The sequence below is a fragment of the Macaca mulatta genome, chromosome 16, assembly GCF_049350105.2.
Source record: "Macaca mulatta isolate MMU2019108-1 chromosome 16, T2T-MMU8v2.0, whole genome shotgun sequence".
In the NCBI taxonomy this organism is placed as follows: domain Eukaryota; kingdom Metazoa; phylum Chordata; class Mammalia; order Primates; family Cercopithecidae; genus Macaca; species Macaca mulatta.
This window is the reverse complement of record NC_133421.1, coordinates 65130127-65142826: the sequence shown is the minus strand read 5'-3', so window position 1 is coordinate 65142826 and position 12700 is coordinate 65130127. Positions and strand designations below refer to the sequence as shown.

Sequence of the window (12700 nt, the reverse complement as noted above, 5' to 3'; positions counted from 1 at the left end):
CACTTCAGCTTTAAGGACACACATAGACTAAAAGTGAGGGATGGAAAAAGATATTCCATGCAAATAGAAACAAAAAAGAGCAAAGGTACCTATATTTATATCAGAGAAAAATAGACTTTAAGTCAAAAACTATAAAAAGAAAGAAAGTCATTATGTAATGATAAAGAAGACAATTCATCAAGAGGATATAACAATTGTAAATAAATATGCACCCAACATCAGAGCACCTTTATAAAGCAATTATTAACAGATATGAAGGGAGCAATAGACAACAATACAACAATAGTAGGGGACTTCGGTACTACAGTTTCAACAATGGATCAATCGTCCAGACAGAAAATTAGTGAGGAAAGATTAGACTTAAACTACACTTTAGACCAAGTGGACCTAACAGACGTATATAGAACATTGTATCAAACAAGAGCAGAATACACATTCTTCTCAAGCACTCACAGAACAGTCTCCATGACAGATTACATGTTAAGTCACAAACAGGTCTTAACAAACTTCAGATTAAAATTACATCAAGTATTTTTTCTCCACAATAGTATGAAATTAGAAATCAATAACAGGAGGAAATTTGGAAAGTTCACAAATATGTGAAAATTAAACAATATGTTCCTGAACAACCAGTGGAACAAAGAAGAAATCAAAAGGGAAATCAAAAACTGTCTAGAGACAAATGAAGATGGAGACATATGACAAAATTTATGGGATGTAGCAGAAGCAGTTTTAAGAGGGCAGTTTATAACAATAAATACCTACATTAAAAAAAAAGAAATAACCTACCATTACACATGAAGGAACTAGAAAAAAAGAAGAACAACCTAAGCCCAAAGTTGGTAGAAGGAGAAAATACCAAGGATCAGAAGAGAAATAAGTGAAACTATAAAACATTGATGAAATAAATTGATGAGGACAAAAATAAATGGAAAGATATGCCATGTTCATTGATTGGAAGAATTAATATTGTTAAAATGTTTATATTACCCAAAGTGATATACAGATTCAATGTAATTCCTATAAAAATTCCAATGGCATTTTCACAAAAAGAGAAAAAAACATGAATTCTAAAATTCATATAGAACCACAAAAGATCCTGAATAGCCAAAGCAATCTTGAGCAAAAAGAACAGTTGGAAGCATCACACTATCTGATCTCAAAATCTACTACAAATCCATAGTAATCAAAACATCACAACACTGGCACAAAAAGTGACATATAGACCAATGAGACAGAATAAACAGCCCAGAAATAAATCTATGCATTTACAGCAAAATGGTTTTCAAACAAAGGTGCCAGGAACACAAAATGGGGAAAGAACAGTATTTTTAGTAAATGGTGCTGGGGAAACTATATTTCAGAAAAATGAAATTGGACCTTTATCTCACCCTATATACAAGAATCCACTCAAAATGTATTAAGCAGGTAAGCACAACACATGAAACTGTAAAACTACTAGAAGAAAACACAGTGGGAAAACTTCTTGACATTAGTCTGGGCAAAAATTTTTTCATATGACCCTAAATACACAGGCAACAAAAGAAAAACTACATAAATGGGATTACATTAAACTAAAAAGCTTCTACATAGCAAACGAAATAATTAACAGAATGAAGAGATAACTCTCGGATTGGGAGAAAATATTGTGAAGCACACATGTGACACAGGACTAATACCCAAAATATATAAGAAACTCAAGAAACTCAACAACAATAACAAAAACAATCCAATTTAAAAGGCATTTCTTAAAAGAAGACATATAAATGGCCAACAGGTATATGGAAAAAATGCTCAACACTACTAATCATGAATGAAATGCAAATGAAAAACACACTGAGATATCACCTCACACCTGCTAGAATGGCTATTATGAAAATGGCAAGGAATAACAAGTGTTAGTAAGAAAGTGGAGAAAGAAAATCCTTGTACGCTGTTAGTGGAAATGTAAATCAATGCAGCCATTATGGAAAGCAGTATAGCGATTCCTCAAAAAATTAAAAGTGGAACTACCATGTGACCCAAAAATCCCACTACTGAGTATTTAAAGGAAATGAAATCAGTATGTCAAGGAGATATCTGCATTCCATGCACATTGTAGCATGATTCACAATAGCCAAGACAGGGATTCAACCTAAACATCCATCAACAAATGAAGTAATAAAGAAAATATAGTATATATACCCAACGGAATACTATTCAGCCTTTACAAAGGGAAATTCTGTCATTTGTGACAACATAGATGAACCTGTTGGATGAAATGCTGTGAACCATACATCTGATCAAGGCTTAATATCCAAAATATATAAGTAATTCAAGCAACTCAGTAACAAGAAAAGAATGTGATTAAACAGACATTTCTCGGCTGGGTGCAGTGGCTCATGCCTGTAATCCCAGCACTTTGGGAGGCCGAGGCGGGTGGATCACAAGGTCAGGAGATCAAGACCATCCTGGCTAACACAGTGAAACCCTGTCTCTAGTAAAAATACAAAAAGAAATTAGCCGGGCTTGGTGGCAGGCACCTGTAGTCCCAGCTACTCGGGAGGCTGAGGCAGGAGAATGGCATGAACCCGGGAGGCGGAGCTTGCAGTGAGCCCAGATCGCACCACTGCACTCCAGCCTGGGCAACAGAGCGAGACTCGTCTCAAAAAAAAAAAAAAAAAGAAAAAAGAAAAAAAGAAGACACTTCTCAAAAGACATACGAATAGCCAGTAGGTTTATGAAAAGGTGCTCAACATCACTAATCATCAGGGAAGTGCGCTAGGGAAATTTTGGTCAAAGAATACAAAATTTCATTTAAGTAGGAGAAATAAGTTGAGGATAACTATTCTACAATATGGTGACTATAGTTAATAACAATAAGAAAGTAGATTTTAAATGTTCTTACCACAAAATAGATATGTGAGATAATAGATATGTCAATTAGCTTGATTTGGTACACAATATATTCATATATTAAAAAATCATGTTGTACACCATTAATATATACAATTTTTATTTGTCAAAAAAAATTTTTAAGACAGAGTCTCATTCTGTCACCCCAGCTGGAGTGCAGTGACACAATCTCAGCTCACTGTAACCTCTGCCTCCCAGGTTCAATAGATTCTCTTGCCTCGGCCTCCCAAGTAGCTGGGATTGCAGGTGCCTCGCCATGATGCCTGGCCAATTTTTGTATTTTTTAGTAGAAACGGGGTTTCATCATGTTGGTGAGGCTGGTCTCAAATGCCTGACCTCAAGTGATCCACCTGCCTTAGTCTCCCAAAGTGCTGGGATTACAGTCGTGAGCCACCACGCCCAGCCTTGTTTGTCAATATTTTATATTTCCATAATAGGTAGAGTTTTTAGTAAATATATGTGAATTCCCGCCCACTAAATACCTTACTGATGACTTTCACCTGAGCTAAACCACAGTAAATTAAGACAGAAGAAATAGTTCCTTCTAGGTTTGCTTCAGATTTTGCAGGGTCAGGAAATAAGTTAATGTCTTTCCAAACTCCCACAAAACATAACACCAATTAGGGGTGTGCTCGTAATTACCAAAATGGATAAGATAAGGCAACTCTCTCCAGTCATAAGTGTCAACAAAATATGATGCTCATGTCAGCCAGAATGGAAGTTAACTTCCCATGGGAAACAGTGGCAAGAGGAATTTAAAAATAAAAGCAAACACCTATTGGTTGAAGAACCAGGTTGGGGAAATAATGATTACAGTTCTATTCTCTACTTACGTAGAAAAACTTGTGACAATAAAAGCAGAAAAAGTCTCAGAAACATCACAGCCTGCCTTGGCATAATAGCCCAAAACCATGATGCCAAATTTCTATTCAGTAATGAGCTGATGAGGTTTATCTTCTAAGGATGGAAGTGAAGAATGACTCACCCAACATTTAAAAATGTAATAATGAACCTGACATTGCTCCACCCAGACCCATTTCTCAGATTACCACCGACCTGAGGGCAACTGCCCTCCTACAGGAATGAGCCCAGCAAAGTGAGTTACTAATTAGAAAAAATCACCCAATTATGCCAACTTGCTGAGACTGGCAAGCCATGTTTTACTCTATGTAGGCAGAATCTCATTCAGAACACACTTGGGACTTGCCTATAAAAAGGCAAACAGAACCATTTAGACAAGAAGGGACTCCATTCTAGCTTTCACGAATACAGCTCTGCAACGTGTCTGCCCTGATACCATGTCTCTTCGACTTTCCAGTGCCTCCAGGAGGTCCTGTCCTCGTCCCACCACAGGATCACTCAGACTCTCTGGTGGGGGAACCAGCTTTGGGGCTGGAAATGCTTGTGGCATTTCGGGGATTGGAAGTAGCTTCTCTTGTGCCCTCGGAGGCAGCTCATCGGGAGGAAATGCAGCGGGAGGCAATCCCTGTGCTGGCTTCACTGTGAATGAGGGGGGGCTCCTTTCTGGCAATGAGAAAGTGACCATGCAGAACCTCAATGACCGCCTGGCATCCTACCTGGACAACGTGCGTGCTCTGGAGGAGGCCAACGCTGACCTGGAGCAGAAGATCAAGGGCTGGTATGAGAAATTTGGGCCCGGCTCTTGCCGTGGTCTTGATCATGACTATAGCAGATATTTCCCGATAATTGATGACCTTAAAAACCAGGTAAGAAATCATACTTCACAATCATTTTCATGTACCTTTATTTCTAAATTTTGTTTTCCTTTCTTTATTAAATTCTAAAAACATTTATCGTTCCTACTTGTGATTTTTTTTTTTTTTTTTTTTTTTTTGAGAAGGAGTTTTGCTCTTGCTGCCCAGGCTGGAGTGCAATGGCAGGATCTCAGCTCACTGCAACCTCCACCTCCTGGGTTCAAGAGATTCTCCTGCCTCAGCCTCCCGAGTAGCTGGGATTACAGGCGCCTTCCACCACACCCACCTACTTGTGATTTCTTAAAGAGAATTCCAATTTAGCATTGGAAATAAGCATTAAGTAGATTCAGTTGGTTTAGTTCATGATAAAAGTCAAATTCCCATTTCTAGATCATCGCTTCCACCACCAGCAACGCTAATGCTGTTCTGCAGATCGATAATGCCAGGCTTACAGCCGATGATTTCAGACTCAAGTAAGTAGACTGCCAGAGTGAAATGAATTCATGGCAATTCATGCAAAGCATTACATCAAATTTGCAACTCTTATTCCAAAACTATAACACACTTGAATTTCACATAAACAGGATGTTATTACCTTTTTATGCTTTGACTATTAAATACAAAGCGTGAACTGTTCTTTTATTAAAACTAGTTCTTTTTCTGTCAAATACTGCAAAGTAGAAACAATAATAATTATTATTATGCAACAAGTTTTGAAAATGCCTCTTGTGGCCAAATCTTCAAAATTCCGGAATTCTAGCATTTGTCATTGATCGGTGACTATGTCTCCAACCATGTGACAAATTAGGAAATCATTAACACTCTTTAAGGTACGAAAATGAGCTGGCTCTTCACCAGAGTGTAGAGGCTGATGTCAATGGGTTACGAAGAGTTTTGGATGAAATAACCCTGTGCAGAACAGATCTGGAGATTCAGTACGAAACCCTGAGTGAGGAGATGACTTACCTCAAAAAGAACCATAAAGAGGTAAGAGCTGGTCATCTACATTTTGCTATCCCTTTGCAGACACTGTGTACCTGACAGGAGATAATGATGTACATAACCTCTCATATAAAAAGTTGGTGCTGAAGACACATTGTCAGACAGACATGAGGGCTGAGCTGTCTCTTCAAGAGTCGAATTCTTTGTACAGATTCACCCTTGCTCTCTCATCAAGTTTCCTATGGGAAAAAATAAAGGAATCATGTTTTCCAGACCAATCAGGGTTATAAGAGGAGTGTTTGGCTATGTAATTATAGCTAAGTTAAAATGATCTGCTTAGGAGATTACATCGAATTAGATAAAATAAATATAAAATAAATGTACTTTAAGGACATCCTTAAACTGGAAAACTAGATCTAAATTTCTCTATGACAGTGGCAGATTTAAAACACTAAAACATTTACTTCATACATGCATTAAGTATACAAACGTAATACTAGTACGTATTCTTTATAGGTATGGCTGTAAAAATAATGAGAATGAAATTAAGCTATTACACCAGAATTTATACTTAATCATAAACTTCCGAAGCGGTCACTGTTGGAAGTTAAGTTCCAAATTTTATATTGCAGCAATTACATCTTTGGGATTGCTTTCAGAGGTGCTGTTTTCCAAAAGGGAAAAATCTTTATCCTTTGAAAATAAATTTGATATTTTAAATAGCCAAAAGACTTCTATGGTCAAGCCAAATGCTTAAAACAGAAGATCAAGCTAAGAATCCTACTTGATTAGTCATGAGGCTGTCTTATAAATAAAACTACTTGAATAACATTGATTTGCCAACGTGGATTCAAGTATAGTTACAGCCCATGGTGTTTAATCCATTTTTGATGAATTAAAAGCAATTGATTTTTGATTTTTGTATGCCTCACTTACAGGCAACCCTATAGATATATATATACACACACACACGCACATAGGCAAATATATATATATATAATCTTTTTTTTCATGCTTGAACCAGGAAGTTTTCACTAAATCCTCAGAAGTAAAAGCCACATCTGTAGATCGGGAAGACATAGGGTCAACCAGGAGGAAGGAAAGCTGGATTAGCTGAGGGGCTCACTGCAGGAAGGAATGAAAGCCTTAGTTACCATCATTAAGACCAATTCATGAATGGGGAGGAGAGTTTCTGCAGCAGACAGAAGTTGATGGGTGGTATTCCAGTACACACAGTCTTCGCTGTGATGCCTGCCATTCACAATCTTAGAACTGACTCACACATTCTAACAGCTTGCAGTTCAGACAGGGTAACATGTAGACTTTGGCTGCAAAATAAATTCCAGCTTCCACGATGATAATAATCATAATAACCAGCATTCATTTGGCATTTATGTGCAAGGTAGTATCATAGAGTCATTATTATTATTAGTTCTTTGATTTCTTTTAACAACTCAGGAAGGATATTTAATTACCCTCAATTTTCAGGTAAGCAAATAGAAACTTAAAGAGGTTAAGCAACTTTCCCAAACTCACCAGCCACTATAGGGCAGAACCAAAATTTACAGAGAGATTTGTGTGACTCCAAAGTCCAACATGATACTGTAATGTCCCTGTATAGACTTAATAGACAGCTGGGATTCTTTAGAGGATGATGTTCGTCCCTGAGGGGTACACACATACACACACACACACACACACGCACACACACACATTTATTTACTTATCATCATTTCGATTGTTCAGAATTATTCAAACTCAGCCCTTCAACCATGTTCATGGCTGTGTTCAGGGTGTAGCTGAGTTAAGACTGCATCAAAGCTGGCCTCTAATGAAATGACCAGTCCACAAAGGTGGAGAATAGAATAAGCAACGGAGGACCATTCATTTTAAATGTTTAAAACTTTCATTTGGAAAAGGAATTAAGACTCATTCTGAGTAGCAGAACTGAAACTGATGAGTTTAAGTTATAAGAACAGGAGTTTGGCTCACTATAATATAGAACTCTGGAACAATTAAATCTCTTCCAGAATGAAACAGCCTAGTTCATGAGGTAGTGAGTTCACCGTCTTTGAGAATTAGGTCAACAGGACAGGAAATATCAAATGTGGTGGGAGGGGGTCAATGCACAGCCTGGGGAAAACCAGACAAACTCTAAGTGCCCTTCCAAAGCTAAGCTTCTAGACCTTCCATGAGATCCCTGCAGTTGAGCTGAACACTTTTCTGCCTCTAGGAAATGCAAGTTCTGCAGTGCGCAGCTGGAGGCAACGTGAACGTGGAGATGAACGCAGCTCCCGGGGTGGACCTCACAGTTCTACTGAACAACATGCGAGCTGAGTACGAAGCCCTTGCAGAGCAGAACCGCAGGGATGCAGAGGCCTGGTTCAACGAGAAGGTGACTCTCCTCCGGAAAACAATCCCTTTGCCTGTTACTGATATTCACGAAACTAAGATTTGCTCCTTCACTTATGTCATTTCAGAGCGCCTCCCTGCAGCAGCAGATTTCTGAGGATGTCGGAGCCACAACCTCAGCCCGGAACGAGCTGACTGAAATGAAGCGCACTCTTCAAACCCTGGAGATTGAACTTCAGTCTCTCTTAGCCACGGTATGAAAAGAACAATTTTTTACCATCCCCCAGGTCATCATGTTAGATACTTGCCAGCTGGTTTTAAAAACCTTAACAATATTGAAATATATATTTTTATAATTGTCTTAAAACATAAGGAAAGAATAGGATTGTATAGCTGACAGCTAAAACAACACGAATGTCTTTAGGTCTATTCTACCAAAAAGAAGGATTTGCTCATTTTCAGGCAGTATCACAGTCTTAACTATGTGTCCATGTGAAATCTAAAACAATTATATGTAAAGTTAACAACAGGAGAAAATCATGTATCAAACAAATCCCTGCGTATCTGCATATCCATCTCAGGTTCTCTTTATTGCTTCCTGACAGAAACGCTCCCTGGAGTGCTCCTTGACGGAGACCGAGAGCAACTACTGTGCGCAGCTGGCGCAGATCCAGGCTCAGATCGGGGCCCTGGAGGAGCAGCTGCACCAGGTCAGAACCGAGACCGAGGGCCAGAAGCTCGAGTATGAGCAGCTCCTGGACATCAAGCTCCACCTGGAAAAAGAAATTGAGACCTACTGTCTCCTTATAGGAGGAGATGATGGGTAGGTAAAACAATTTGCATGGATGGCGTAATATACTGAAATCTGCTTGCAAGTTAGATCCCACTTTCCACTGGAAAAGTGGACATAATTTGGCTGCATGCATTTATTATCATGAATACTAAATATTAAATATAATACACACTCAACTGCCAAAATACAAATTAACATCTTAACAAACCAATATGCGGCAGGCACCAAGTTTAAGGTATGAACATTGAAAATATCACTTCTAGAGTGAAAAGAATAAACGGGAAACTAATTGGAGTTTCAATATGTGGACCAGGATTCTGACTCTGGAAATGGTTTCTGGAGCTCATCACTCACAGAATCCTGTCTTCATAGCACTGATAAAGTCCCATGGGCACAAGTCTGGGAGTCTAGAGCTCAGGGTTGTTAGGAACAGGAAGCTTCCTGAATTCACAACGAAGAGCATTTCATCACCCCAGAAAGTTCTTCTGTGCCCCACTTCCCTTGGCAGTTACTATTTTATCCATTCTTGATGTTAATATAAAAGGAATCATACAAGAAAAAAATCACTTCTTAACACTGAAGCAGAACGAAAACATTACAGTCTCAGAGAAAACCCCACTTAGAAAAAGTATCTTGTAATTGTCTAACTGCTGAAGCGATCTACACCGCTATTCCCCACCTATCATCAAACCTTCCCTCATTGACTAGAGTGATGCTTCCACATTGAAATCGTTACACAGCTAAATACATTTGTCACAATTCATAAACCTGCAAAACTTAAAAGGGAGAATTTCAACCTAAGTTGTATAAACACATCCAGTGGCATGCCAGAACTGCTGTTAGCATCTCATGACAGCCTCTTCTGCACGTCTCTTCCTAACTCCTCACTTAGTGATGTCACTTGGTAACTTGATATCAGCAATGGAGAAGGTATTCATACCTCTACAGAAATCGGCAAACACTACAAATCAAATACTGGGTTACACAGTTGAAACTACCAAAGAGCTAAAGAAAACCATATGGTGAACCTAGAATTGATGGGGTTCTCTCTAAATCACCCTCTTTCGTGATGTTTTCACAGAGCCTGTAAGTCTGGAGGTTACAAGTCTAAAGATTATGGATCTGGAAATGTGGGAAGCCAAGTCAAAGGTAATTAAAATGAAATCTGTTGTTATGCTATCCTACTTTTTAAATTTTCTCAACTTTTATTTTAGGTTTGGGAGTACATTGAAAGGTTTGTTACATAGGTACACACATGTCATGGAGGTTTGTTGCACATATTATTTGATCATCCAGAAATTAAGCCCAGTACCCAATAATTATCATCTCTGCTCTTCTTCCTCCTCCCACCTTTCCCCCTCAAGTAGAACCAAGTATCTGTTGTTTCCTTCTTTGTGTTCATAAGTCCTTATCATTTAGCTCCCACTTATAAGTGAGAACATGTGGTGTTTGGTTTTCTATTCCTGCGTCAGTTTGCTAAGAATGATAGCCTCCAGCTCTATCCATGTTCCTGCAAAAGACATGATCTTCTTCTTTTTCATGGCTGCATAATATTCCATGGTGCTTATGGCTTTATCCACTCTGTCACTGACGGGCATTTAGGTTGATTCTTTGTCCTTGCTATTGTGAATAGTGCTGCGATAAACATTCACATGCATGTGTCTTTATGGTAGAATGCTTTCTATTCCTTTGAGTATATATACCCAACTACTTCATTTTTAATGCATAGCTTGATTGTTCTTATATTACCATAGCTTGGTAAGAATACACACAATAAAGATTTGTAGCAGACACCATATGTGCTAGATATCTAATGTCAGTGACGTGTGCTAATTTTAAACAAAATAACATGTCACCATGTTTTTTTCCTAACCAAATAATCAAAATTATTCACCAAACATGAGTCTAAGTATTTGTGTTTAGTGCATAGTTCATTCTATGTGCAAATACTGTTATTCCTTTAAATGATACAATGTTTTATTCATTTTTAACTCTATAAAATCTCCTTTTAATTTTTAACTTTCAGACTCAGCCAAAGCCATAGTGGTTAAGAAAGTTCTTGAGGAGGTAGACCAACGCAGCAAAATACTGACCACCAGACTCCACTCCCTGGAAGAGAAATCTCAAAGCAACTAATCTGAGATGCAGCAGAGAATGTACGCCACATGCCCCCTGAGAAGAAAAGGCATTCTGTATCTGTCCAGAAAAATGTGCATGTCTAAGAAAAACGTGTGTCCTGTTGTCTTTCTGTTGTTTTCTCTTTCTGGGCAATCAATAACAGCATCTCCCCATTCATCTGGAAGAACGCCACACACAAATCCGATGACTCATTTGATTATCCTACAGAAATCTGTTGTCAATTCTTTGTATTCAATAAACCTCTTCTTTAGCAAGTTATCATTGGTGATATTGTCTTTAGAATGTTTATGTGTGCAGTATAAATATGTGAACACGTAACAGCTTTTATTTATATAAGAACTCTTTTAAAATAATAGGTTTCCTCATAGATTTTCATCAGGCTTGCCCTATCATTCAAACTGAGACAAATTCAGAAAGAATAAAAGTACTTTTATTTAAATCCCCAATCTGCCATACTTTGACATACTAAGAAGCCTATTCCCTTTAATAATAACTAAAATGTATATATTTCAGGTTCTTCATCTGTAAATGGGGATAATAAAAGTAGTTCTTTCAAATGGTTATTGTAAAGATTAAAGAAATAAGTTATTGCAAAGTGCACTTATGGGATAAGCATTTGATAGATGCTAATATGTATTTTTAATACTCAATATTTATAATGATTAATGTTCAATCTCATTTTCCTTTTGGATATATATTTTAAACAGTATTCCAAATGTAATAGAGGTTACAGCAAAAGTTTTAGTTTAGAACCCAAATTATAGGAATAGAGCCATCCACTTCTACTACAAAGTTGTAGCTGATGTTTATAACTCTCTTGACCAACAGATTTATCTCTACTAAAGGGAAATAAATTAGATTAATTAAAAACATAATTTCCTCAGATCAGATATTACCTCTAGATATTTAGCTGACCCTCTATACTGTATGGATGGATTGTCCATATTATAATCTATTCCAAAAAATGGGTCTCAGCCTCTATGTGAAAATAGAAAGCAGAAAAGAAGAGTCTTTCAAGTGTGTTGTAATTATCCCTGAATTGTTTGTATTGCCTGCTTCTGATACAATCTTAGCCACAGGCCTAATTATGTTCCCCATTAGATCATGTGAAACAAAAATATTACAATCTCAGAGAAAATTCCACTTAAAAAAAGATATGTTGTAATCGTCTAAGTGCTGAAGCAATTTAAACCACTCTTCCCCACCTATCATCAAATCCTCCCTCAATGATACGGTTTGGCTCTGTGTCCCACCCAAATCTCATTTTGAATTGTACTCCCATAATTCCCACATGTTCTGGGAGGGACCCGGTGGGAGATAATTGGAATCACGGGGGCATTTTCCCCCATACTGTTCTCATGGTAGTGAATAAGTCTCACAAGATCTGATGGTTTTATCAGCGGTTTCCGCTTTTGCGTATTCCTCATTTTTCTCTTGCCATGTAAGAGGTGCCTTTCGTCTCCCGCCATGATTTGAGGCCTCCCAATTATGTGGAACTGTAAGTCCAGTTAAACCTCTTTTTCTTCCCAGTCTTCATCAGCAGCATGAAAATGGACTAATACACTTATTCACTAGAGCAACGATTCTCAATGTAAATCCTTACACAGCTATGTATGTCACAATTCATAGACCTGAACAACTTAAAAAGGTGAATTTTAATATAAGTTTGTAATACACCCTGTTGTGTGCTAGAACTGTTACCATCTCATGACAGCCTCTTCTGCACATCTCTTCCTGACCCTCCATTTAGTGATATCACTTGGTAGCTTGATGTCAGCAATGGAGAAGGTATTCACACTTTTGCAGAAATTGGCAAACCCTACAAATCAGAAATTCTTCCTCCTCTGAAACCTGGTTATTACAC

At 37.9% G+C, this 12700-nt stretch overlaps 1 protein-coding gene across 1 annotated transcript; it reads left to right on the top strand.

The window, feature by feature from the left end:
- The first annotated feature begins 4133 nt into the window (after positions 1-4133).
- KRT25 (keratin 25) lies at positions 4134-11094 on the top strand. The gene is made up of 8 exons (XM_001100293.3): positions 4134-4622; positions 5001-5083; positions 5441-5597; positions 7786-7947; positions 8033-8158; positions 8510-8727; positions 9779-9846; positions 10724-11094. The coding sequence occupies exons 1-8, from the start codon at positions 4194-4196 to the stop codon at positions 10831-10833; spliced, it is 1353 nt and encodes a 450-aa protein (XP_001100293.1). The 5' UTR covers positions 4134-4193; the 3' UTR covers positions 10834-11094.
- Positions 11095-12700: the final 1606 nt, after the last annotated feature.